The sequence below is a fragment of the Aspergillus udagawae genome, assembly GCF_001078395.1.
Source record: "Aspergillus udagawae IFM 46973 DNA, scaffold_6, whole genome shotgun sequence".
Classification (NCBI taxonomy): Eukaryota; Fungi; Ascomycota; class Eurotiomycetes; order Eurotiales; family Aspergillaceae; genus Aspergillus; species Aspergillus udagawae.
In genome coordinates this window covers 2,429,460-2,454,661 of record NW_025091269.1, presented here as the reverse complement: position 1 = coordinate 2,454,661, position 25,202 = coordinate 2,429,460, and the positions used below count along the sequence as shown (strand labels likewise).

At 49.1% G+C, this 25,202-nt stretch overlaps 11 protein-coding genes and 4 non-coding genes across 15 annotated transcripts; 7 read left to right on the top strand and 8 right to left on the bottom strand.

The window, feature by feature from the left end:
* Positions 1 to 73: 73 nt before the first annotated feature.
* Positions 74 to 2,501, bottom strand: Aud_008621 (UTP25 family protein; the record flags this gene model as incomplete). Its single annotated transcript, XM_043293491.1, has 5 exons — positions 74 to 992; positions 1,049 to 1,626; positions 1,696 to 1,895; positions 1,950 to 2,323; positions 2,389 to 2,501. The coding sequence occupies 5 exons, from the start codon at positions 2,499 to 2,501 to the stop codon at positions 74 to 76; spliced, it is 2,184 nt and encodes a 727-aa protein (XP_043149426.1).
* Positions 2,502 to 2,811: 310 nt separating this feature from the next.
* Positions 2,812 to 3,975, top strand: Aud_008620 (eukaryotic translation initiation factor 3 subunit F; the record flags this gene model as incomplete). Its single annotated transcript, XM_043293490.1, has 3 exons — positions 2,812 to 2,916; positions 2,980 to 3,692; positions 3,756 to 3,975. 3 exons carry the CDS (start codon positions 2,812 to 2,814, stop codon positions 3,973 to 3,975), a joined length of 1,038 nt encoding a protein of 345 aa, XP_043149425.1.
* Positions 3,976 to 5,412: 1,437 nt separating this feature from the next.
* Positions 5,413 to 8,040, top strand: Aud_008619 (uncharacterized protein; the record flags this gene model as incomplete). Its single annotated transcript, XM_043293489.1, has 2 exons — positions 5,413 to 5,594; positions 5,655 to 8,040. 2 exons carry the CDS (start codon positions 5,413 to 5,415, stop codon positions 8,038 to 8,040), a joined length of 2,568 nt encoding a protein of 855 aa, XP_043149424.1.
* Positions 8,041 to 8,238: 198 nt separating this feature from the next.
* On the bottom strand, positions 8,239 to 8,374 carry Aud_008618. The gene has a single exon. It is a non-coding gene; the product is annotated as a tRNA-Ser (tRNA).
* Positions 8,375 to 8,820: 446 nt separating this feature from the next.
* On the bottom strand, positions 8,821 to 8,957 carry Aud_008617. Its single transcript has one exon. It is a non-coding gene; the product is annotated as a tRNA-Ser (tRNA).
* A 550-nt stretch (positions 8,958 to 9,507) lies between these two features.
* Positions 9,508 to 9,644, top strand: Aud_008616. The gene has a single exon. It is a non-coding gene; the product is annotated as a tRNA-Ser (tRNA).
* A 179-nt stretch (positions 9,645 to 9,823) lies between these two features.
* Positions 9,824 to 9,959, top strand: Aud_008615. The gene has a single exon. It is a non-coding gene; the product is annotated as a tRNA-Ser (tRNA).
* An 831-nt stretch (positions 9,960 to 10,790) lies between these two features.
* Positions 10,791 to 11,776, bottom strand: Aud_008614 (putative transcription initiation factor TFIID subunit 13; the record flags this gene model as incomplete). Its single annotated transcript, XM_043293488.1, has 2 exons — positions 10,791 to 11,242; positions 11,326 to 11,776. 2 exons carry the CDS (start codon positions 11,774 to 11,776, stop codon positions 10,791 to 10,793), a joined length of 903 nt encoding a protein of 300 aa, XP_043149423.1.
* A 916-nt stretch (positions 11,777 to 12,692) lies between these two features.
* Aud_008613 (pentatricopeptide repeat protein) lies at positions 12,693 to 15,185 on the bottom strand (the record flags this gene model as incomplete). The annotated part of the gene is made up of 1 exon (XM_043293487.1): positions 12,693 to 15,185. The coding sequence occupies one exon, from the start codon at positions 15,183 to 15,185 to the stop codon at positions 12,693 to 12,695; it is 2,493 nt and encodes an 830-aa protein (XP_043149422.1).
* A 414-nt stretch (positions 15,186 to 15,599) lies between these two features.
* Aud_008612 (CCDC12/cwf18 family protein) lies at positions 15,600 to 16,208 on the top strand (the record flags this gene model as incomplete). The annotated part of the gene is made up of 1 exon (XM_043293486.1): positions 15,600 to 16,208. One exon carries the CDS (start codon positions 15,600 to 15,602, stop codon positions 16,206 to 16,208), a length of 609 nt encoding a protein of 202 aa, XP_043149421.1.
* Positions 16,209 to 16,494: 286 nt separating this feature from the next.
* Aud_008611 (uncharacterized protein) lies at positions 16,495 to 17,519 on the bottom strand (the record flags this gene model as incomplete). The annotated part of the gene is made up of 3 exons (XM_043293485.1): positions 16,495 to 17,191; positions 17,247 to 17,372; positions 17,431 to 17,519. The coding sequence occupies 3 exons, from the start codon at positions 17,517 to 17,519 to the stop codon at positions 16,495 to 16,497; spliced, it is 912 nt and encodes a 303-aa protein (XP_043149420.1).
* Positions 17,520 to 18,418: 899 nt separating this feature from the next.
* Positions 18,419 to 20,925, top strand: Aud_008610 (putative R3H domain protein; the record flags this gene model as incomplete). Its single annotated transcript, XM_043293484.1, has 4 exons — positions 18,419 to 18,475; positions 18,546 to 19,246; positions 19,308 to 19,448; positions 19,512 to 20,925. 4 exons carry the CDS (start codon positions 18,419 to 18,421, stop codon positions 20,923 to 20,925), a joined length of 2,313 nt encoding a protein of 770 aa, XP_043149419.1.
* A 748-nt stretch (positions 20,926 to 21,673) lies between these two features.
* Aud_008609 (mitochondrial 54S ribosomal protein bL17m) lies at positions 21,674 to 22,414 on the bottom strand (the record flags this gene model as incomplete). Its single annotated transcript, XM_043293483.1, has 2 exons — positions 21,674 to 22,042; positions 22,199 to 22,414. 2 exons carry the CDS (start codon positions 22,412 to 22,414, stop codon positions 21,674 to 21,676), a joined length of 585 nt encoding a protein of 194 aa, XP_043149418.1.
* A 567-nt stretch (positions 22,415 to 22,981) lies between these two features.
* On the top strand, positions 22,982 to 23,412 carry Aud_008608 (MICOS complex subunit Mic12 family protein; the record flags this gene model as incomplete). The annotated part of the gene is made up of 2 exons (XM_043293482.1): positions 22,982 to 23,002; positions 23,068 to 23,412. 2 exons carry the CDS (start codon positions 22,982 to 22,984, stop codon positions 23,410 to 23,412), a joined length of 366 nt encoding a protein of 121 aa, XP_043149417.1.
* Positions 23,413 to 23,926: 514 nt separating this feature from the next.
* Aud_008607 (DUF5315 domain-containing protein) lies at positions 23,927 to 24,688 on the bottom strand (the record flags this gene model as incomplete). The annotated part of the gene is made up of 1 exon (XM_043293481.1): positions 23,927 to 24,688. The coding sequence occupies one exon, from the start codon at positions 24,686 to 24,688 to the stop codon at positions 23,927 to 23,929; it is 762 nt and encodes a 253-aa protein (XP_043149416.1).
* Positions 24,689 to 25,202: the final 514 nt, after the last annotated feature.

Here is a 25,202-nt window from a genome sequence, read left to right as displayed (position 1 = left end):
GTATAAGTGCTGTGTGAATATATCGCTCAAACCAAATATGTCTATGATGAATGACCCCCGCCAAAGTATGTCCCTATACAAAAGTAAAAGTATCTCCTCCCTTCTCCCGTAACATATTGCCAACTCGTTTCGTTCCCACGATGCGCTCCAGCTTCAGTGCATCCCACTTGGAAAACAAGGCCCGCACGCCTCCCTCCGCGGCGTCCACGACGCCCGCCCCATCCAAGCCCAAGAACCCCACAATCCCCCCCCAGAACAGCGGGTTCTCCGGCACACCGTACATGACAATCCGCTTCACGCCCCGGATCTGATACCGACGGAAATGGTGCAAGCGCTCCGTGTACAGCAGCACCGAATGCCGCCCATTCATGAAGTGTGTGCGTGCCCGTGTCATCTCCCTGACCTCGCTATATTCCGAGATCGCCCCGAACGAGACGTTGGTGGTTTGCGACGATGTTGCAAAGTAGTTGCGCACTCGCACAAAGTCCAAGTACGACGGGATGAAGATCAAGGTACCTCCCGCACTGCTCTTGTCCCGGCTGGATGTGATGTTTCGCACCAAGGACGAGAGCACCGTCGTGGTGAAATGCTTGAACCGCGCGTCCGGGTCTTTGGTCGGCGTGAGACTGTCGAACCGCGAAAAGGTCTGCTTGACGGATACTGGGAGGGGCACCTCGGAGATAGCCCCCGCGTACACCGGCGTCACCTTGATTTTTCCTGCGAAGTTCTGCATATGTGTGGAGAATAACGAGTTGATCTCGGGTGTGATGAATGAAGCAGAGACGATCATCTGGCGGACATACCGGGCATGGTTGTCCAAGTACCATGTTCGCACACGACTGAAATCACACCCGTGAGCCTCTTTGGGCTGCAGATTGAGATGGTCGAGAATGTAGTCCACGTGGTCCCAGTTCTGCATGAGCAAAGCATCGGCGTGGTCGACTATCACCACTTCGACTGACGACAAGAAGTCGTGGTCACGCTTTTTTGCGCTGGACGGCAGTCAGCAAGGTAAACTCGTGGAGAACCAAGACTCAGATCTACTTACTCAGCCTGGTCCATGATTGTGCGTAGACCTAGGGGACTCGCCAAAATTATATCCGAATTGTAGAATTGTGAAAAGTACTTCATGGTCTTCCGAGTAAATTTGAGACCCAGCCGGAACATGTCATCGTCGTTGCCGCCGAAAAGCTCCCGGAAGTCTTCAGGTTTGTTTTCCCAGGATTTGTCGTCCGCTGCAGAAAATGTGTCCAAGAACCGCTTCTTGTTCTCTTGCTGCTCCGGCTGGAAGAAGCGTGTTATGGACTCGACCGCTCGAACACAAGCTTGTCTTGTCGGCAAAAGGTAAAGCACCTTCGGTCTGGTAAACCCTTGGTCCCGAAGGTCCAGGTCTGCGTCCTGTTCTTTGGCAATGCGAGCGTTGTTCTTCAGCACTCGGTCTCGTGTCTTTAGGACATGGTTGACCGCATGAACGGCTAGGATATCCCGCATCGCGCCCGAGTTCGACGTCGTTCTGGCTCCGTATAAAACATCTTGATAGCCGAAGATGTAAGGCGCGAGATGCTGAGCATCACCGCTGATTGTTGGGATCCGCTCTGTGGCAGGACCATAAAGTTTGTTCTTGAGCTATAAGTGACTTAGAAGAAACGATCTTGAAGGTCGATATTGGGTCTCTAGCCTGGACCTGTGGCTTACCTTGACACTTGAGAAGTGCTTCATTGCTGGTAGCAAGGATATGTCGTCATCGCCAACGTCGGGAAGAGCGCGTATCAACTTCAACCCGCTCGTGATTTCCTTCTTCGTGCTTTTCCATTTCTTTTCTTCTGCTGATTTAATCTTCTTGACCAGCTCGCTCTCTTCTACTATCGAAAAGTGAGTCTCAAAAGGGTCGGTTGCTGTACAGCGTTAGAAGTTTAGATAAACAGTGGCGGGTCGGTTCGGATAAATACCATCTTCTTCGTCGTCACTCTCAAGTTTTCCGTCCGCTTCCTCTGGGTGATCTTCCTCTTCTTCGTCTGACGGCTCCTGCTCTTGCAAATCATCACCTCCTAGTAGGGCCGCATCGTCCTCTTCTCCGTTCGTGGCGGGCACGGCATCTCTCTTCTCTTCTCCGTTGTGCTCAACCTTTCTCTTCTTCCTAACAGGGCCTTTAGGTTCCGTATTTGCTTGGAGTAATCGAATTAATTCGTTGTACGGACGAGCTGTCTGCTGGTCTTCGTCGTCGCTGTCAGACAAGACATCGTCCATTTGGGTTCCGTGGTCAATTTCATCTCCAAGAGGCTCTTGGTTGAGATGCGATTCATCATCTGAATGACCCTCCGAACTGATAGATAAACTTATTGTTATTCAGAGAGCGAGACACGCAAGGTAGGAAAAATTTATACTTACTCTACGTCTTCGACTCGGGAGGTGGTGAAGCCATTCCTGCTCTTGGTCTGGCCCCTGGGTCCTCTGCCACGTCCTCTGCTGGATCTACCACCTCTATTGCGTACAGGGGGCATTTTCTGGCTTAGTGAAAAGATCTCTGATAGTATGCGCTTGAGTTACAGCTCTTGACAAGTACGATCAACTCCTGCTGTTAGTTCAAGCTCATATTTTTTTTCTTTGCTTCGGGGGCTCGGTCTTATCTTATCTTAGCGCGAAATTCCCCTTTGGGCGCACACACAATTTGAGCCTCGAAGAACTCCGCCGAGATTGAGCGGGCGGAAGAATTAGAAAGAAAAAAGATTACAGAACCATCCCCACCACCGGCGAGGAAGTATTCAAGTCTGTGAGAGAAACAGGCTTCGGCATATTTTACACATTTCCAACATGGCTGAAACCGATTCTTTCCTTCACCTTGCTCGCCCTCTGGGCCCAGTGGCAGTGGGGTCTGCACCAACCACCGCCCCTCTGAATGTTGTCATTCAGCCTCAGGTATGTCCTCGATATGTCTGGGGAAACGCCGAATGATCGGGTTTACTCATCACCTTGTAACAGGCCATTTTCTCGATTCTCGACCATTCCCTCCGTCGCAATGCCGATCAGGAGCGTGTCATCGGTACCCTGCTTGGAACCAGATCAGAGGATGGAACCGAGGTGGAAATCCGTAGCACCTTTGCTGTTGGGCACACAGAGACGACCGACCAGGTCGAGGTGGATATGGAATACCAGAAGCAAATGCTTGCGCTGCACCTCAAAGCCAACCCGAAGGAAGTGCTTGTTGGTTGGTACGCCACGTCGTCCGAGTTAAACACCTTCTCCGCCTTGATCCAGAACTTCTACAGCGGCCAGGGTGACGGCACATGGCCTCATCCTGCCGTCCATCTGACGGTGTCTACTGAGCCTGGGAAGGATATTGAGACCCGCGCCTACATATCCGCCCCTGTCGGTGTGACCGCCGAGAGGGCCGCAGACAGCGCCGCTTTCATTCCTGTCCCTTATGAGATTCGCTATGGCGAGGCCGAAAAGAGTGGCCTCGAGACTATTGCTTCCGCCAAAGACGCCGAAAGCCGTGCCACAAACATCTTCACTGATATCGAGGCTCTGGAGCGTGCCATCGAGGAGGTTCTTGGCATGATCGACAGAGTCTCCAGATACGTCGAGTCCGTCATTGATGAAGAAGCCCCCGCTTCGACGGCACTGGGCCAGTTCCTCCTCAATGCCCTGGCCTTGGCCCCCAAGGTTGAACCCGCCGACATTGAACGTGACTTGTATGTTTTCTTTGTGGCCTTCTTTCTTTGGTGGTTTCGTACCTGATACTAACTATGTTACAGCAACAACCACATTCAGGATGTGTTGGTCGTGTCTTACCTGGCCAACACCATTCGCACACAGATGGAACTGTCCAACCGGCTAGCAACTGCTCAGCTCACTCTGGGCGGAGAGGCTGGCAGCGCCGAGGCTGGCGCTCAGCGTGGCCAGAGAGGCGGCAAGGGCGGCCGTGGCGGACAGCAGCGTACTCAAGAACGGTCCACTGAGGAAGCCCGCGCGTGAGGGGAATAAGGACATATTGTGAAGATACCTGCATTTTCTCTCATACAGCTGTTCAGTCCTTGTGATACTTCTTCCTATCATTATCTTTTTTTGCCCCCGATCAGTCTTCTTATTGATGTGTGTCTGTCTTGTATCTCATCCTGGGTTTGCTTTGGAAGAATGTTTCAGTACTGGTGACCTGGCTCTATATCTCCATCTTCGTTACGCATACTGTTGCCAGGTCAAGGCGAGGATCAGACATACGACAAGGCGACCAAGGGGTCCAACGAAGAAAAGCACGGCGTACAGGAGTCATTCTGGCTTTGCTCAGAGGGATGAATGGGGAGGAAATCGGGGAAATGGATATACACTCGTGTACGGTGATTGAGTTCCACGGCCCTTATTTTCTAGAGCAGGGAGGACCTTGGTCATCTGATAGTTGCGATGTAAACCAGATGTTTATGAGATGATCACTATCTCAACGACGTGTTGGTCATGACGAAATGGACATATGTGCTAGACACCTTATATTCTTCTACCGTAAAACCGCCGCTTGTTCACCTTGTTCGAGCTTAGATTTATGCTTCTTACAACAGGCAGGGTTTTGCCTTGGAGGTAAGCAGAGCTGTCAGGCATACCGGGTTCAATCCGCTTGTCTCCACATACTGCTGTTTGTTCTGTCATCTGCAGTTGCTTGTATGCCACTGATATGGGATTAGAGGGCTATGTATCGATCTTAGAGATGTGTTGTCTCTTTCCAGGGTTTATGTTCCAGAGAGCTTCAGAGTCAGGCATGCTTGGTTTAAGCCATGCGCTGTTGAGGCTATCCAAATGCTTGCCTGATTTTTGCCAGACTGATGCCATCTCAGCTTATGAGTTGGGTCTTTGCCCGTACACACCTATCTTTGTATGTAGCAGAAATGCTCTCATTCACTGAGAGAACTCCACTATGCTTACAGCTCTTCGACACCTTCTCTCCGTCAAGATAAAAGGCCTCATCACCCAATCCTAGCATGAATTTCGACTTCTCTTTGTCTCTCATCAGCTGATACTCTTTCTCTGTGTCAGGTCCAAGTATACACCAGCATGGCCATCTATCTACAAGGAGAGAATCCAAATCGAGCCTGTTACAACTGTGGCTCCCTTGGGCATCTCAGAAACAGTTGCCCTGACCTTATTAACTGGTGTATCTATTGCAAAAGGAATGGCCATGCGGTTAGAGATTGCTTAAAGGCAAAGCCTTGTCAAAGATGTGATCAGAAGGGCCATAAAGCCGACAGGTGCCAAAACAGTCCTGTCGCTAGGTCGAACCCGGCTGCTGTTCAAACAGACCCATCACAGTCTTCTCATTCAGTTGAAATGGTAAGGTTGTGCCAAATCTCTCATTCAAACCTTCCATCTCTTACCGATAGCCGGCTTGTGGTCCAGACTCCTGTTAGATTCCCGACACTGCGAGATATGATAAATTTGTTGGCAACCAAACTCCAGGGAGATTTCGGTAGAGAGAGCTATCTTCGGCATATCCCATACACTGATGTCGTCTCTCTGTTTGACAGCATTGACAGTTTCACTGAAGTTTTGCTTGGCACCGTCGACTCAACAATTAGGAACCTGGAAGGACGGATAATCACAAGAAGTTTGTACGTTCAGTCGAGGATGGCTTGATGTGACAATAGCTGATCTATCAATCTTCTGATAAGACTTGACGAAGTACGACAAGCGCAGGCAAAGAATGAGACTCAATGGCCGCTGAACAGTGGATACCTGGACTACGTGACGGACGACCGCGACCCGGACTACTGGCGCCCATATGTAGGACAATCCAGCAACACCGAACAGCGCATTGCCCAGCATGTCAGGGCGATCAGGACCGGTGACACGGACACCCTTCATTATTTCGTCATTCGAAGGGGAGATGGGCACCGCACAGCAAACTTTGTTAGGCTATGGACACTTGCCCTACCAGAAAACGTCGATCCTGTCATCAATACCGCTCTCAACAACATCTTGGAGATGATAATGGCTCGATGCTTCCAATCACTTCCACCTGAAGAGTTAACGAGGGTATTTGGACGGCCACGTGATGGTTTCACTTACTCTTTCAGAGGGCTCAATCTCATCTCGCCTCTTCTCCAAGGACGCAGCCTATCGCCATGGGCCCGATACCAATCTTCTTTGCAGCTCCGACAGTCAACGGATGAGGACATCCGGGAATGGCCTGAAGCGCGCATGGAGCACAAGAACAAAGTCCATAATTTTCAGTTTCGATCCTTCTCGGAGTTCACAAGGAGGGACTGCGAGACAGCGATCCAAGAAGCCATCAATACCCACCCCCATTTGCGGTTACGGCTGGAGTGCTTCCAACGCAATGATAAAGATATTCTGGAACGTGGGATGACGGAAGCCATGGATTTCTCATGGTTGCAAGCAGATTTGGCTAAAACTCACTTGCCTGGTGATGAAACAAAGGAGATATCGCTTCCGATCGGCAACCACAATTCTCGCCTTGGTCTCATTCTTAATGAAAGTTTTTGGGGGGTTTCCAACGCCAAAAACGGGTCAATGCCTTCTCACCTTGCGCCATGTGGGTTGACGTATTCGAACTGTCTGGTATGGACTGCCGGCTTCCGGCGTTTAGTAACCCTACAATTAGGGACTCAGATCCGCACAGAGGCACCCTCAGGGATCCATATCCTTCGCTGCTTGAATCGTGAACTTGTTGCCAGAAGCCATTTGCAGGTGATCTTGGTATGTGACGAACAGGCTGAAAGAGTTCTTTTTCAAGGAAATCCATCGACGGATGCTTTTAAGCTCTATCTTCGAGGTCGTGCCTTCAAAGCATGGCTTGAAATAATGGAGGGTGGAAGACAATGCATTTATCTTGCCTCCCCTGCCCCATTGGTTGCTCTGTGGGGAAATAGCTGGGCTCAGGCCGCGGCATTGTCAGCGGTATTGCAATTTGCAATCCTGATTACGAACACTCGTGGGATACGACCAAATGTGTTCTGCTGTCAACTGGTGCTCCTCCAGATCATTCGCCAATACGACTGGGAGCGCAACGGCCACCCAAAGATGACCACCGACAATTTAGACCCAAACATAAGGTCCTGGCTTCAAGCAAAGGGTTTCAGAAATCACGAAGACATTGTGCGCCTAGAATCCTCAGCAGAATCGTTAACAGCGGCTCTGCTGATGCTCACGCAGATTCTCCCCAGGAGGATACACGGGGGTACGGAAAAAAGAAGCATGATGCTCCCTTCGATTAACAGAAGAAGAGGCATTTTTGACAAGGACCAGTTGGGGATAGTTCGAGATCTCTGGACAGAAATTTCAACTCGCAACAGCTCACCAGATAACTCTCTTCAGGTGTACAACGAGATGGACTTAATGGACGACGAAACGCTAGAAACCCAACAAGACCTGGAGCTGGAAAGTCTCCAGTGTGCGATGATCACTGATGATAAGAGGACCAACAACAGCTTTTCTCAAAACAGTCTTGCATTGCACTTGAACTCGGATGAGCCTTCAATGCCTCGAAAGCGAAAGGGCAGTACTTTGAAGGTGCAAATGGCCTTGCTTCAGGGAACCGTTAATGCCAAACTCGAATTCCGAGGGAAGTGTGCGCCTTTCAAATCATTCTTTCGAACCTATGCTGCAAGGTTGGATTTATACTTTCCGTACGATGGAGAGCTCAGGGCCACATTTCCTGATCCTAATTCTCTTCGAAGAGTCCGAATTAGGGCAGAAATCAAGCCCCATGGTCAAAAACACCCTCAACGATGGGCTTCCCATGCGACTAGCGAAGATCCGGCATCTAGGCTGGCGTTCCGATTAACTGTCATGGGCCCAGAAAAACAGGAATTCGGCTTCTATGCCTCTGGTCGCGGAGCAAAGCTCGTTAAGAAAGCAAACGGGTTCATAGACTGGATGTCTGGAGTCACAGATGAGGAGATAGCGACGAAGCCCCGCCGATATCTCAATATTCAGATGAGCCACGAAAAAGTCCCCGACGCCCTAAGACCATTTGTTGGAGGTGCATACACTGATGGCAATGGCAAGGTCATGTCTGGAGAAGATAAGAGTTAGATATCTGGACAATACTATGATTACTGGGCCTAGTTTTGTTTCTTTCAACGATGAGAACAATTAATGTGTAGACTTGCCATTTTTTTGACTTATACCTGGTCTACTGTTATCTCGTCGATTTAGGCTCGACAAGGCCGATAGAAGCGCAGGGTAGTACTGGGCGATGGGTAAAAAAGAAGGTAAAAAAAAGAAAAGAGACGACACCTCTGGGATTCGAACCCTGTTGTAGACTGTTAGAAATTGATATTTGATTATGTTAACGTAGTGGAACATACCAGGCGGGCGAACCCACAGGCTTAGCAGGCCTGCGCCTTAACCACTCGGCCAAAGTGTCAATGGGTAACGAAATGCAGGTTTCTTAAAATCTACAATCCGAAATAATAATGGCATCTGTACACTGTTGGGAAGAGTTTGAATATAATGTAAGTCTGATTGCGATGCGTAGGACTATTTCAAATGCTGTTCAAATCATCAAGACCAAACAATCTCGAAGAAGTTGACATCTCGTCGAAGACCTAGCTACTGTAGCCAGCGAGGGCTATCATCTGAGAAAATTTGATATGAGTAGGAGGAAGAAAAGATTGAGGAAATAAATAGAGACGAGCAAAAAGAAGAAAAAAATAACGGTAATCTTGGCTGGCCACACGAAACGCAGCCTTCAGTGGCGTTGATTTTTTTTTTTATTTCAAATAAAAAAAAAAAAAAAAAAAAACCGGTCCAAAGGGCCCACTACGGGTCCATTTAAGAACGACAATGGAAAGGTTTAAAAAAAGTATGAGACGACACCTCTGGGATTCGAACCCTGTTGTAGATTGTTAGATATTGATACTTGATTATGTTAAGAATAGTGGAACATACCAGGCGGGCGAACCCACAGGCTTAGCAGGCCTGCGCCTTAACCACTCGGCCAAAGTGTCTAATGGGTAATTTGCCACCAAAATTAAGCCTACTGAAGGCAATAACGGACTTGGACGTCCAAAACGAAGAGTATTACTAGTATCAGGTTCGGATCCATCACTCCCTTGGCCTAGAAGCGATTTGCACGAGTACAGAATAATGTACACAGTACTTAGGAATCTAACCGAGGCCCGCAGCTTTCATGGAGGTTCTCCTGCTTTTACTCCCTTCTCATATTCTTTCCTTGCCTTGTAACCTATGGGGTAGCGGCCTTACTTGCAGTGTTACTGACCACGGCGAAGTTTTCTGGGATGCTTAATCATGGTACTACAGTAGCTAAGAGATCAGTTGGAGTAGCTATTCATACACTTACCTTGGATACATTTCCATAAATTTCTTGGATCTCCGGCTAGTAATCTAAAAGTGACCAGCACTAGGATTCGCCACGCTGGAGCAGAATAATGATTACTCCTGAGATGAGGGCACTTGAGGAAGGTTTCCAGGTCAGAATTTGGCGCGTCAAACTAGCTGCTCCATTTATCACTATATAGGGAAGAATTTCCATCTTCGGACACTTTGGCCGAGTGGTTAAGGCGCAGGCCTGCTAAGCCTGTGGGTTCGCCCGCCTGGTATGTTCTACAACACTTGCCAACCGCAAATATTAGTGTCTAACAATCTATAACAGGGTTCGAATCCCAGAGGTGTCGTCTCATTTTTTTTTTTTATTTTTTGATCCTTTTTTTTATGTTCCAGACACTGATGCAACTTTGCTTTCCTGATATTGAAGTGCCAGTTGTGTTGAGCCTTGCTCAAACAACTTTCAGCAATGTACGCGCTAAACTAGCTGCTCCATATATCACTAGACTGGGAAGTACATCCATCTTCGGACACTTTGGCCGAGTGGTTAAGGCGCAGGCCTGCTAAGCCTGTGGGTTCGCCCGCCTGGTATGTTCCACTACGTTAACATAATCAAATATCAATTTCTAACAGTCTGCAACAGGGTTCGAATCCCAGAGGTGTCGTCTCTTTTCTTTTTTATTTTTTTGCCCTTTTTTTCTGTTCCAGACACTGATCAGGACTTCCTTCATCAACGTCATAGGCTAGAAACAGTCCATCTCCAATTGCTTAGTAGACATTCAATGTTCATTAAAGAATTATCGGGAGTGGGCCTGGAGCTTAGAACTTCCCTGAACGCCCCAGACTAAAGGCAATGGAGAGTTCAGCAGAATCACAAGAGGCTTCCAAGAAGCCATCGATGACTGCCGAGGGACCACACGAACGTGAAAGGAAAGCAATATTTGAGTTAGGCCCAGGTGCGTCCCATGCTTACCCATCAACGTACACCACAGCATAGCCAAGGCATTGTTAAAGATTGGTTAACTATCTGTCGAAAGGTACAAAGGGGCATACACGCTACATAAGGGGCGATACGCAGGCGCCAGTGAGGCACAATTTCAGGAGTCTGAGAATCTCTTTCTTGATTAAGTACATACATCCCGAGCGACTTACGCCCGGTGACAGTATCAGAGCTACTTTCCAAGCCATCATAATGGTAAAGAAAGAAGCCAAGAAAAAGAGGAAATAGACAGGACGGGAGCTCCCTGGTGCGGCTACTGGTAGACGAAATCTCACCGCTGACACCCGCTAAAGCACGAGCATGTACATTCGAAACTCCGAGATCTTTCCAATGATCCTTCGAGACCATGCCTCAGATGTGTCGTTTGATATGGGAGAGGAAATACGCCTTTTTTTGGAGGAGCCCAACCGGGTTTTCCATCAAGAGGCAACGTAAAAGGACCGTCGACAGCCAAAACCTTGAGCTGGACATGGCCGTCGCAAAGCGGCCTGCCTGCCTAGAGCTTCCTCTTCTTCAGAACAGTGTCCTCTGTAGCATCCGAATCTCTCCTGGAAGGTCGCTTTCCCTTGCCCTTAGTCTTCTTCCCTCCTGCTCCATCTGCGCCTTCGCCCAGCTCCTCGAGTCCCTTCTTGCCCGCATCCTTGAGATTTCCGACTTGATCATCATTCTGATCAAATGCCTTACGAGCCTCTTTCAGCTCGCGCTCCATCCGCAAGAGTTCCTGGACACGACCTAGTTTATTCGGGTCGCGCCTCAACGCAAAACGAAAGTCGTCGACCTTGATCTTCTGGCGACGGGAGTAGCTGGCATACTGAGCTGCATTGTGGCACATCTCAAGGACAAAGTCGGTGACGATCTCATCAAGAACACGGACAGTCTCGGGAAGGGGCTCAGATGGAAAGGATGGATGAGGGCTGGGATCTCCGTATGCCAGAAGAAGAAGACGCACTAGATAGCCATATATTAGCTGCAGAAGCCCTTTGCACACGCGACATCAAGTCCATAATGAAAAGCAGTCAGTAGTCACGTACGCTCCGATGCAAAATTCATCTGACCCTTGTGCCTTGCAGCACGTGCTCTAGGTTCCGCCATGCTGGATGGATTGTCTTGATTCTGCTTTTTCTTTTTCTTGAAATCCGTTTCCGACGCAGGATCTTCCTGTGCAGCTGGGACTTCTGGTTTGAAGGCTGGAATATATCCGGCGCGTATCAGGGCAGTCTCCTGGGGGTTAAAAGGCCAAGGAGGAGCGAGTTCGCTCGGCACATGGCCAGAACTGCCGGATCGTGCTGAGATTGATGGCTTTGGGGTGCGTTGCTGCGGTCGTGAGGATCTTTCTGCATTAACAGAAGATGAAGTATGATGAGCCGCGGAATTACTGATAGTGTTGCCTCTACGGACATGGCGGTGTCTAGAGCGGTGAGAAGGATTCATGTCGGCAGGACTGCTGAGGCGGTCAGAACTGTTATCACTGTGATCTGCCATCTTGGTGTGTGTGAACAGCAGGCATGAGACAGTGATAGCCGTCCTCAAAAAGCACAAACTGATTGATTGATCAATCGCGTAACTAGGAATTTTTGCCCGAGTTTGCGCGTAAGGAGGAAGGGTGGTGACCCTCTGCTACAGTCAAGATGGTGAGTTTAAAACGGAGTGAATACTCTCTTTACTTGAGAAGCCTCACCATCGCGCACCAGGCCAGAGTAAAGCTAACTGATGTCGCAGTCTGCCTTATTCAACTTTCAGTCACTTCTCCTTGTGTTCCTGCTTGTTATTTGCACAAGCACTTATGCGCACTCCATCATGCCAGGAATCATGGACCGCAACCAGCGTGGGTAGGTTCTCAGCAATCTGTCGTTTCACTTGTTCCTACCACAAATTACTCGATGACTGACATTCGCACCGTTCAGGTTCTTCGGGATATTCTGGAAGTGCGCTCGTATTGGAGAACGTCTAAGCCCGTACGTTAGTATTTGCTGCGTACTGATGGCAGTGAGTACACGCCGATTCTGCGTCATCATATCCGGCGCTTATTAGAGCTAACGATGGTATCAACTTCAGGTCTCAATCTTCTTTGGCGGCTGAAACGTATCCCTCAGCTCTATGTCTCATGCTATCAAATTCAGTGGCTTCCTTGACTTGTCGGCGTTCATTCATTTCTCCCCTTGTACCGAGATATGGAATATCATGCGTAGGGAGTTTGTCATGCTTATTTCTAATGTACATACATCCGGGTGATAAATTTACAAGAAAATTGTAGAAACGCTCTATATACCAATAGAAACACCTATGCTTTAGATGAGACTCCCTGCCCTTGGAAGTCATCCAGTTTTCCAGAACCCGCGCTTCTGATGCAATAACCATAAACGATAAGAAAAAAGACGTCAAAAGATTAGGGGTATCTTCATAATTTGGGCTTTAGTTTCTCCCTCAACCGTTTGAGCCCTTGATCCAAAAGCTCATCCCTTGTCTTTTTGTCGCTCTTTGGAGGTGCGAGTTTAGAGTCGGCCAACGTGGTGAGAGAAGGCTGTGATAGCTTGTCCAACTCTTCCAGAGCCACCCACAGTCGTTCAGGGTCTCGAAGGTAACGAAGAGCCTTCATGTTGTAGGAGTCAATGACGTATCCCGCGTCCTCCATCGCTTTGATTGTTTGGGCAAGGTCAAAAACTCTTTGTTTGCAGGCGTGACCACTGATGATAATATTCCAGGTGACCTTGTTGAATTCAACATTGTGTTCAGCCATCATCTCCTTCACTCTCTCTGCAGCGTGCGGTTGTTTGTTGAAGATAAAACAACTCATCAAAATTGTCCATGTTCGAACAGAAGGCAAGGCATGACCACTTGCTTGTTCGTGCATCGCCCGGTTATTGCTTGTTAGGGCAGAAGTCTGCAGCATATCTTCAACTACTCGCATAGCTGGTCGCAACCCCCGAGGATTGTCCCGAAACGCCACAAGGAACTCGTTATAAACGTGATCGCTTGCTGCCAGAGGAGCAATTGTGGGGTGTCCCTGCAGCACCAGGGAGCGAAAGTTCGTATAAAGGCGCTGAGCAATGGAAACACGCCTTCGACAGCGTAGGTATGTTGCAATCATGAGAAACAAAGCGATCGTGGTAGGTGGCGTATTGTCACCTCCCGGTGGAGGTGTGTATTCAGGTGGTAAGATAGAGAGCTCCTTCAAAGGAGTAATATCATGTAGCTTGTTATACATCTCGAGCATGGAATAGAACACCGCATCCGGATCGTCATCTGGATTTATATGCTTCGCAGTGAAAACGAAATGAGCATGGAAGATCTTACTTGTGATCCAAGGATTCTTCAGTAGCTCCTCGTTAGATTCGATCTCCCGAATCAAAGAACTGACGCGGTCTCGATTCCCTCGCGCAACAGCATCGTTGAGGAGGATCAAATGAGTGTAAGAGTCTGGTTCAAGGCCATTATTTTTCATATATTCCAGCATATCGAGCCCCAACTGCTCGTCACCTGTTTTGAAGGCATTGGACAAAACAACGTTCATCATATCCCGATCTGGCCGAACACCCATTTTGAGTAATTTGGGAAGAATGTAGAAATTTCGCCCTTCCGGCCCTTCTTGGACCGAATCAAGTGTGAGAAGCTTGCAGCAGTGGCGCATCACGCTCTGAGAATCCATCCCAAACTCAACCTGTTTCATTCGCCGCACGTTATCAAGAACGTCAAGTGCCTGATTGACGTCCTTGAACTCGATGAATCGCCACATGAAACAAAGATGGGTCTCCGCTTTGGTATGAATCTTGCGCTCACACACAAGTTTATAAGCATAGTAAATTGCGTCACGATCAGCGCGCTTCACATAAAGTCGAACGATTTTTTGCGGCAAAAAGAGGATTGGCCAATTGCGGGGTCCCAAGGCGGCATTGAAGACAGATTGATATGTGTGCGGCCCTTTTCTCCAGTCCTTGAGCCTGTCGTAATAGAACGAGTCCAAGAAAAGGAAGGCATCTGCAACCATCACAAAGACAGGCCTCTCCTTGCCATGAGTGGTCACTGAGAAAAATTCTAGAGCAAGCTCTGGAGTCTCCTTCAACAACCATAGGGATAGATTGTGCCAATGAAGGGCTTTGTCCCTTTTGCTTAAGGCCTCCCAAGCCTCACGGAAACTGCCTTGACTATCCGTTTTGAGTTTCTCTAGGAGGCCCAGCTCGACGGGGTTCGGTTTCAAGTCTCTCAAGAACTCATTTCGGATCTCTCTTTCGTAGAATTTGGACCTGTACAGATCGCTTTGTGCAATTCTCCATGTGCGTATATTCGCCCCTTCGTGAAAGAAGGTCTGAGATCTGATGCGCTTCTCCAGAGCCACAGTTTTAGGTCGGAGAACTCTTTGTCTATCCCTGGGCTGACCCCTAACCATGACCTTGGTTTTGTAGATTATGGCTGGCGCCGGACCTGAGGTGAAGATACTACTCCGTCCTGGGATCGAAAGCAGGCGTTTGAAGCTTGGAAATCTTGGTCGTCGGCCCGCATATCTTCCAACTTGATTAGGGGCAACTAGCTCCTGTTCAGCACAAGCAGAAGGATCCTCGAGCACTGTGGACGATTGCGACTCAATTAAATCAATCCCCGAGTGTAAATCGGGATTGAGAGTCTTATCGATGGTGGACGTTGTAGAGGATAATCTCCGAGGTACACTTTTCCGACAAGGATCTTCCGGAGTAGTATAGGGGGTCGTTGTACGGATAATAGCGGTATCAACGGCGGGAGGGAGCTGAGTTCTCGTATTCGACGCATCATTACCGGAATATAATGCTCTCGCGCCTTGAATGCCCGTCCCTGGTTGATACCATCTGTGGTGCGGATCCCAGGATGGCAGTCCAGCGCTGAAGCGGGAACGAAGGAGACGCTGCGGACAAAATGACATTCAGTACTTCTTGATCGCGTACATTGATGAATGATTCTGAACAGGATACTAGCGAATCCAAGAGGCGATGAGGACGACGAAGAAGAATCGGAGAGTGACAGTTTCATAGATCATTGCATGGATGGAACCCGCAGAAAATGCCGCCAATTTTGATCCGACGCGGATGTGGCTAGTGACAATTCAATTGTGGCGCACCACTTCCGATAAATCGTATGGATGTTATCAAGACCACAGAAAGTGATCGGGTACCTCATCTACTTGTACCAAAAACTCAGACCTTTTCTTTTGTCGCAAAGTCGCCTTGGGGCAAACTTAGCGAACTCAACACTTCTACAATCGAAGCCAGCGGTATTTCTCGAACCCCTGAATTTTTACTTTTCGTTGCTTTCCTTCTACTTCTTTCCCTCGAATACAATGTCGCTGAATCACACCTCCCTTGATGCGGCGGCATCAGAACGCAAAGCTCGTCTTGCGAAGCTTGCAGCTCTAAAGAGGAAGCAACCAGAACCGGAGACACTCACAGAGGCGCGTGCTGGAGACCATGAGCTTGAGGATGCCGCTCCCGATGTCACAAGAAAATACCTGTCCGGACGCAATTTCGATGCAGAAACTCGAGGGCCTAAACTGGGGTTTGATCAAGCGCCAACAGAAGGAGCGAAGACTCTTGAAGCGCAAGCTGCTGAGATAGCAAAGGCTACGGCGGAGCAGGCGAAGAAGGATGCGGAGAAGGACCAACCAATCGACCTATTCAAGTTGCAGCCAAAGAAACCTAATTGGGACCTAAAGCGTGACCTTGATGAAAAAATGAAAACTCTTAATGTGAGGACGGAAAATGCAATTGCGAGATTGGTTCGACAGCGCATGGAGAATGCGCAACGAGCAGCGAAGGCGCAGGGAACGACCCGCAACGAAGATGAACAGGGAGAGGAGGTAGGCATTGAAGGAGACATGCTGGTGGAAGGAATTCACGTCCGCGAGAGGGAAGAGGAAGAAGAAAGACGAGAAATCGACGAGGATTCATGATACCCATGAGGATTCGCACAGCTTGATCTATGGCCGTATATGCTTTTTTTTTATCATACAACACATTACTATGGCGCTGCAGAGCTGGTACTCGGGACGGTCAGAAACAGGCGTTAGCGGTCATCTGCATTTTGATTGCATGGATGTTAATGCAATTATGTTCTTCTGTATTACTATAGTACATTACTGGCTGGGATCAAGAAAGCAAAATATATTTTCCCATCCAGTCGAAGGTCTGAGAGGAAGATCTCCAAATTCTCCTTTACTCGACTTAATTGATTCCGACTCAGCGTTCCATGTTCATGGCCTGAGTCAGCGCCAGGCGCTTACTGTAAGGACTGAGGCTTCTTTCCCTTCGCGCTGAACCGGACATAGGTCCGCTGAAGGCGTGATTGCGCTGGCCGTCCAGGTGCCTCGACCGGCTCATGTTTCCCTCTGAATCTCTTGTTGGATGGTGCCGTCCCTTCACTGTATCTGGAGTCGCTGACCGCCTTTCTTTGGCAATTCGACTCTGGTCCATACTTAGGCTTCGTGTCCTACCCCTCCGGCTGCCGTCTTCAGAGATGTTCCTAGTTCGACCACGCTCGTCAGGGCTAGATTCCCGACGCCTTCGTCTTGTGTTCCTGTCTGTCTCCCATTCCCTCGATCGAGAGCGCTGTCGCCCACCGGAAGAGTAAGAAGAGTCCGTATGGTCGGATAATGAGTCCCTGTATCGTCTCTTTCTTGATTGCGGTTGAGGCGACGACATTGATTGTGCTCGGTCTCGCCCCCTACTTTCAGTATAAACTTCATGCCGTGGCGGCGAGACTGAATGCGATCGACTGGTCGATATCGTTGAGACGGACGATATTGAGTGGGATGACTCTGATCTACTCCGCTTCGGCGCATGATGGCCGTCATCAAATGGATCTGAATCCCCTAGCTCCCTCTTGCGACCTCGTTCCTCTCCTCGTCTTGCTAATATCTCATCGGCGACACCTCTCCTACCACCAATGTCAGCTAAGTCTTCCACACCCAATAACTCATGCACCAACGTACGACCCTAACAGTTCGTTTGGAACATCAGTCGTCAGCTTCGGTCGCAGATTGGGGTCTTGCAGTTGTTGTGTGCGAGAAGGTCGAGATGTATATGGTCGTTCCTGTGCAGATACCGTGCATTCATAACTGTAGTGTCGTATAAAGGAGTCAGTCAAATGCAGAATAGCCACCAAAATCTATGTGCTTATCTCGTTTCAAGCATTTTTGACACAGAGTGCTGGCAGTCGCCTTGGTAGGGCCTCTGATGCCTGGTGCGTTCCGATATCGATTCATCTGAATCAAATGATATGACGAGCCGAACAAAAATCGAAAAAATAATAATTGTACGAACGTGAAAGATACAATCTTAGAGATGCCGCAAGAAGTGCTTAAAAAAAGTACTCAGTCTCTCATCACTTAATTGACAAAGGCCAATTTTTCGAACACTGCAATCGCGATTCTCCGCGGCTATTCAGGCGGACCTGCCAGACAAGTGGGCCAGAGCGACTTACATACGCGCGCGGTTAAGCGCACCACTGAAAGAGGAGACAAGCGAATCCCAACCTGATCATCGCCTGCCTCGTTCCTTCTCAGCCCAAAGGACGAAAAGAGTTCAACCTATTCACCTTCCAGTAACCCCCTCAACTGTCTGGAACTCTTTATGACCCTTCATCTTTATTAGCAGGGTAACCGACCTCTCTTTGACCCGCTCCGATTTGGGTTGGACTAGGTTTTTTCTAGATACCCGTGGTGGGAGAAGGTGTCTCTCCCTTTGCCGAAATATTATATCAGAAAATCATGTACCAGTCGTTTTGACCATCGTGTAAGAACAGTCAATACTCCTGGTCGTTCCTCTTTTCCTCGCTTTCGCTTCTTTCAGATACTCGATCATCTGCAGGGCACGGCTCATTGTTCACGCAATATATCTGACGTTGAACAGCTTTCCATATGGCGAACTCCCCTTTTCAGAGATATGTCGTCATTCTTTTTGGGCTTGTGTGAAGTGGGATTTTTGAGTGGCTTCTTCTCAATTCGGAATTCGGTTTCATCCTGTTGAAAATAAGCCCAGAACCCGCAGCATATTGAAGCAGTCCGCAACCTTGTTCCCGGAGTCTTTCCCGAATCAGTACAATCGCACTTGGTTGAAGCGCACGCCGAAGGAAGGAGTTTCTGGCTAGATTGAGGATTTTAGTATGGTCATGGCTTCGGAAAATTCTACAGAGGCTGATCATCGCCTGTCTTTTGCGAAGGTATGTCCTGGTCCAGGTGAAGGCATAACGCCGTATTTGATGGCCTCTGGTTCTCTAATGATTATAATAGATAGCCGCAATGGCTCCGCCGTCGAAATCAGGAGACCTCGGGTCTGGCGAACGAAATGATGCACAGAACGCGGAAAGGCTTTCATGTCCAGACAGTCTAGCGCGAGCTGTACAAGACGTCCATATAACAGACACTACCGATAGACAGAGCCCCAGCTTTACTTCAGAAGTCGATGAACACGGAGCTCTCAAACGAGAGGCATCCTTTGACGATGATCGTACACATCTCTCGACGTCCTCAACGAAACAGACGAGTTTCGATTCGAAGAGTATGGCCTCAGTTACCACTTTCGCAATGGACGAAAAAGATTCTTTGCGACCCGACGATAGTGCCAGCGTACAGGCTGTTGATGAGGAAGAGTCTCTTTCGGGACCTGCATCAGGTGCACCGAACTCACTTACGGGATCAGAATCTGGTGTCCGCATATACAGGGATCATCCGCGAGACTTAAGTAGCCAAAAAACCCGGCCTGTTGTGCTTCCTGATGGCGGCCAGCGACCGGACGGGATAATTCACCCGGACTCCGTTGCAAATAATTTTGTCCTGCCTAGTAGTGCAGAAGGCTTTTCAGTTGAACACAGTTTGAATGGTTTCCCTCTCGAGCCGGACGAAAAGCTCCTTGAGGCGATGAAATCTCCAAAGGATCGTCTCTTGATTCTTCAGCTGGAGGAGAAAGTTCGCAGTTTCATTCAGAATTCGAAGTAAGTGAATGGCTTTTTGATCCTTGCGCTGTTCGTTTCGGCATCTGACGTTCTAATTTAGGGAGCAATCTCTGGAGCTTCCTCCTTCAAATGCCTTCGGAAGACTACTCGCGCACAAATTGGGTGATTATTATCATTTGACCCATTTCGTGGATAACAACGTTACGTCTGTCCGTCTCCATAGGACACCCTTTTGCCGATTGTATGCAATCCTGCGTGCCCTTGATTTTCTTTTACCAATTGAGACTTCGTTCTGACTGTTCAGACCGACTCCGCTCTCCGTTTTACATGCTACCACTCATAACACCCCACCACCAGCAGTCCCAGCCATGAAAATCATGCGCCGGAATGACGGGGATCGGCCTTCTACCGAAGGAAGCACTGCAGCAAGCTCTTCAGTGCCTTCAAAGACAGCATCGGAGGTAGGCGACAGTGGCAACGACGGCGAACGTGGTTCTTCAGCTGGGGCCACCCCTGCCAAGGACAGGATGGCTTTGACGCGAGAAGAGCGAGAAGCTAAGTACCAGGAAGCAAGAGAGCGGATTTTCCGCGATTTCCCTGAGACAAAACCCTCGGATATTAGTGACCAAGGGGCGAGTATGTCACGCTCGAGCTCAACAAGTGGACGCAAGAAAACACACCGACAGAAGACTCCACATGACGACAGCTTTGAGGCCCGGTCTCAGTTCAACGCCTACTATCCGGGAATGCAGTATAACAATGGAACTGTTCCCTATAATGTGGCACTGAATGATTCCTCATTTTCCAACCAAGCCCCATATATGGTAGGGCCCGGAATGTCTCCTCCGAATTATGCTCAGCCTGCTCCAAACAGTGCTATGTACCCCACCCAGGTCAATCTGAATTCCTTACCTCAATACTCGATACCCGTCTCTCCTCAGATGACATCAACTGGTTCATGGCAGAGCGGCGCTGTACCCCAGCAATCTCCTTATTCAGGATACACATCTATGAATCAGTCACCGGTGATGGTCACCCAGCAATCGTCGGCGAAGTCATCGCCTGCGCTGAACAACTACACCATCCCACCATATGCGCAGTCGCCGTCGACTTGGTCTTCGTCCCCGTATGCTGCAGGCTATCAGCCTACACATCGCAGCCATCCCACCGCTCATTGGCCGAATTATCCCTCGCAGCCGCCTAATCCCACTTCTTATCCTTATGCTCAATATCCAGGGCAACAATCGCTAAATACAGCCATGCAAGCTCATCCGAACTCGCACCCTCTTCCAGGCAGTTTTGCAAGATCCCCATTCAATCCGCAAACTCGCTCATTTGTACCCGGTGGGACTACTTTGGCTCGTCACCCGAGTAAGACAAGCCAACACCACATGAACTCGTATACCACCATGCAGCCCGGTATTCAGACTCAGTGGAATGGATATCAAGACCTGAATAACAAGTCTCAAGAGGGAAGCGCGATGGGGCAAGGCGTGACGCGCGGTGGCCCTCCCGGTAGCAGAGATTCCATCGCAAAATGGGGAACACCTTCTCATTTGCCCCCCAAACCACCACCATCCGAGATCCCCTCTGATTTCGAGTTGAAGCATCGAATCGCCCCTGCCCCATCGCACTCCTACAACTCCAACATACTGACCAACTCCAAGAACGGACCTCTTGTTGTTTCGGGAGGGACAAGTCTTCCCAAGGTGAACTAAATCTGCCACCCGACGATTTAGCTGAATGCTACCGCATCGTTCAACCCTTGTTATCTCTGGCAGATAGTAGTGTGAAATAGGCTGAGTGAATGTTTGTTCGCTCAGATCGACAACATAGAAGAAGAGGAGATGGGAGTCATGCTATGAATACGCAAATAGTTGGCTTCATACACCTGCTGTCTCGTGGACGGACTGGCTGAGAAGGGCTGGTTTGCCATATTTTCGGCTATTGATAGTATCGCCCACTTTAATTGTTGACAAAAAGAAGATGAAAATACCTTCCTCAGAGACATAAACCATGGCGCTACCAAATGGGATAGAATCTTAAAACTTAACGGGTTCACTATGATTGTAGTCGGCGACTCACCCGCGCGGTTAATAGCCATCCCTCTCCCAACCGATAATTGATCAGTCAAGCGCTCTTTGGAATCATTGCACTAAGATAGAAAAGTGAAAATGGCGATATAGTGATTTCTACAGTAGATTGCACGAGATCAATACCGACCTAAACACTTTCATGAGAATGCAGAATCAACTGCCAAATACACAGACATTCTGTTCCAGTCGATGCCAAGAGAAAAAGGGCATCATACGAAGGACAAAAGTATAGCTACAAATACAATAATCATCACAGACCAGTGCCGAACGCACCAAGATCGATGGAGAGAGAAGCACCAGTGACCCAACTAAGCCCTTGCACCTGAGAAATGCCTCCTGTTGGCCATTGAAACTGGTCCGGCGACAGGGTCTATTGCTTGGACTCCACTTCCTGTTCGCCTTTCTGCGTCGTAGGAGCCTTCTTCTGTTCGATTTCTAACCGCTTGATCGCATGTTCCAGGTCCTCGACACCGCCTTTCCGGAACCTTGTCACCTTGCGGACATTCAGGGTTGTTAGCTCGTTGAGAGTCTCGAGGCCCTGTGCTCGCTGTCTCGCAACGGTCCGAGCTGTCATAGCAAATCGCATATCCTTCGGTCCGTCAACAAGCTCGAGAATGGCGCTAGGGGCTTGATCATCTTTCTTAGGCTCGACCCGCAGAACTCTTGTGTAACCACCAGGACGTTCGGCGTAGCGCTCACGGAGGGACCCAAATAGTTTCGGGAGGATTTCATGGGGCGTCTGATGATGAAGTTAGCCACGAAATTTAGTCAAAGCCTTCGAGAGGAACGGTTCTGTGGTCCCTCAGGTAAGGGAAACGAAGTCCATTGAGGCTTTCAGTCGCCCCCAAGGCTTCCTTGACCAGAATCGACGGAAAGAGCCAGTAGGAGTACATACATAGAAAACCGACAATGCTCTTCTTCGACTAGCCTCCGTATTCTTCTTGCCCAGGGTTATTAACTTCTCGGCCAGCCGTTGAGCCTCCTTCGCTTTGGGCCAGGTTGTTGTGATAGATTCGTGCTTGAAAAGCGATGTGACTAAGTTTCGGAGCAGGGCCTGCCGATGCGACGACTTGCGGCTGAGATGACGGTACTTAGCAGCACCACCGGCCATGGCGACAGCTGTGTTGGGGAATCGTTATTGTCCTGGTTTAGGCGGTCTCTTTTTTGTTGTCGAATTGCCCTGAATTCGAGCACAAGAGGAGGTGGAAAGGAGTTAAGATCGATACGCGGTTGCGTTTCGAGTGGCAGCAACCCGCTGAATAGCAATGGGACGTGTAGAGAGATGAAGATGCAGTAGTTGTACTTTTCTATAAGACGCTCGACGCTGGTCTGTCATGCCGGATGGAAAGATTCAATTCTGGAACGCTGCGGCCAATCGGAGTCGCGCATTTGGTTCCCCATCTCGTCCGCATAGATTGCAGAGGAAAATGCATGACAGTCTATGATCCATAAAAGTAAACTAGCTTGACATTGCTTCTTATTCTGCGTACATAGCTTCTAACTTGATATCTATACCTCATACCTACCGACATAACGACTGTCCAGCTCTTGTGATCACAGCCAACGTCACGGCTCCCTTGTTCCTTGAAGGCCACGGGTGGTGTGATCCTCCCCCACCTAATCTCAAGTCAACATCGGTGATTCTGTGTAATCTGACTGAGAGGACAAGAGCTTCATCATGGGCTTCTTTGCTGGATTTGTAAGTTTTTAGCATCAGACGCGACCGTAAAATCACCAGTCTACAGGATACTGATGAGAGCGCAGTGCAGCGGGTTTGCATTGACCTCCACGGTGTTATACCTAACAATTCAAGTTCACCGAGCCAATCGCCTCGAGCAGAGTCATACTATCCGCGAACAACTTAGATCGCTGAATTGGATCGCATCACCAATTGGCGCATATGACCGCCGTCTAGCGCCGAAGGACCAGCCACAGGTTGACCCAGAAAGGTCGCGACTACAGCCTACCTTGAAGGACTTCCTTAAGCATCGCTGGAATGAGGAGGTGGAGACACTGGCTAGAAAGGCGTATGAGAGTCGGTGGGAAGACGCAAGAGATACTGCAATCGCAGGATGGAGAGCTGCGCTGAGGCTTATGAAGAAGGAATAAAAAGTTTGCCTATTCTGTACATGTTTATTGGTGTTGCAAGCAGCTAGGACCAGATACCCTTGGATTTCGTCTAGGAAGCGTGATTGCATTCTATAATTCTGTTTTTCCCTATCCTGTTATACTTGGCTTATCGACTCGTGCGCGCTAGCTGGTGCATTGTAGCTGGTCCAATTTGCTCCCTGATCAGTATATCTGGTAGGTATGAACCATTGTGGAACGCCTTATAAGATACTCCTGTCTTGGGCCGAGCGAAGAAACTTGCTACGCTTTCCCTACGCCGACCTCATTGTCAATGCGCGAGTCAACCTAAGTAGGGTCAATTTGCGCTCTTTCAGGATAGAATTGACGAGAGACGATGAATCCACCTGTACTCTCGAAAAGGCCATCATTCTTCCGTTACTGAATCAACCGCCGATCCTGTAAGGCAGATAGCCACTGGAGACAGTGGAAACGCTATACACGGAGGGTTGCTTTGACTCTTGAATTAGCTCTGTCGCACCGCTGAGCGAGACTTTCAACTGGTGTTTGCCGCCGAATGTGTTGTATCAATGCTCTCATTATCGCTCCAGATGTCTTTGCTCTCCCTCTCAACTGCGCGCATAGCCTGTGCAACTTCTTCAAGTTTGGCAACCACTTCCAAGACACCGTTGTTGACTCGATCGAAGTACCGATCGTTGGCCTCTCGCCTTTCTCGGGCTAACAAGATGTCTCGTTCTGTTTCCTCGTCCATATTCCTATGAACGGAAGCTTCCACCGGGACTCTTTCGCCGGTGGATCCCACGTTTTGGGACCCTCGCGGTGAAGAAGATTTTCCTTTGGCCTCTAGACCCCTGGCAGCATCGACTACTTCGTCGGCCTCACTGCGGGCCCAGGCTTGCGCGAGTTTTAGTTGCTTCATACGGAGATCTTCTAGTGCCTCTGAATGTCTCTCCCCAAAGACATGCTCGCTGGTCACTGCACTGAGCTCTACCTCTGATAGTGCATTTTGCATTTCCTGCCATATGGCTTCGGATCGATCGACTTCACCTTTAGACTGAGTGCGAGAAACAAAAGGCGATAAGGAAGCCGCATCGAAAGAGCCCTGGACTCTAGACGGGCGGCTGCGTTGCAAAGGGACCGTCTGGCTTCCCCCCGGCGAAGATACAGCTGGTAGGGGCGGCGGGGTCAAAGAGAGATTAGATGCATTATGCGAAGGGGGACCCTGAAAGAGAACGGGGGGTGGAAGACGCTGGGAGCTTATCTTCCGTAAGTTTTCCAACTTCGGAGCGGCGTCCATAATGCTGCAGTTAGGCAATCACTTGGACGAAGAGGTGCATCTCCTCCACTAATGTTATGGTTAATTAGTATTCTTGTAGAGAGGTAAGGTACTCGGTAGTCTGTTATCAATCTGTAACGACGATACCAGAGGTAGCAAAGTCCGGATACTTATCGCTTATCGATAACCGACGGCCAATGTTTCTCCGCTCCGGGACCTCGCTTAGCGGGCCGTTTAGGGCGAAGGCGCACAGCAGAACATTTTCGCCCCGACGAGACCGCCGGCAGTGAAGGAACATTCGACCTTCGACTTTCGACAACCATCCCATCAGGCCTTTTGGCGATAACTTTTGTTTTCAGTCGGTACGTATATTTTGGTCCCCTTTTTTTGTCTTCTGGATCTTTGCAGGAAAACTTTTTCGCGATCAAAATTGTTCTTCGACCCGCACATCCATTTCTGATAAAACTCCGACACCGACTCCCCTCGCAATATCAAGCCCACGAACCGTCCGCACAAAGAAGTTTTTCTAACGCAG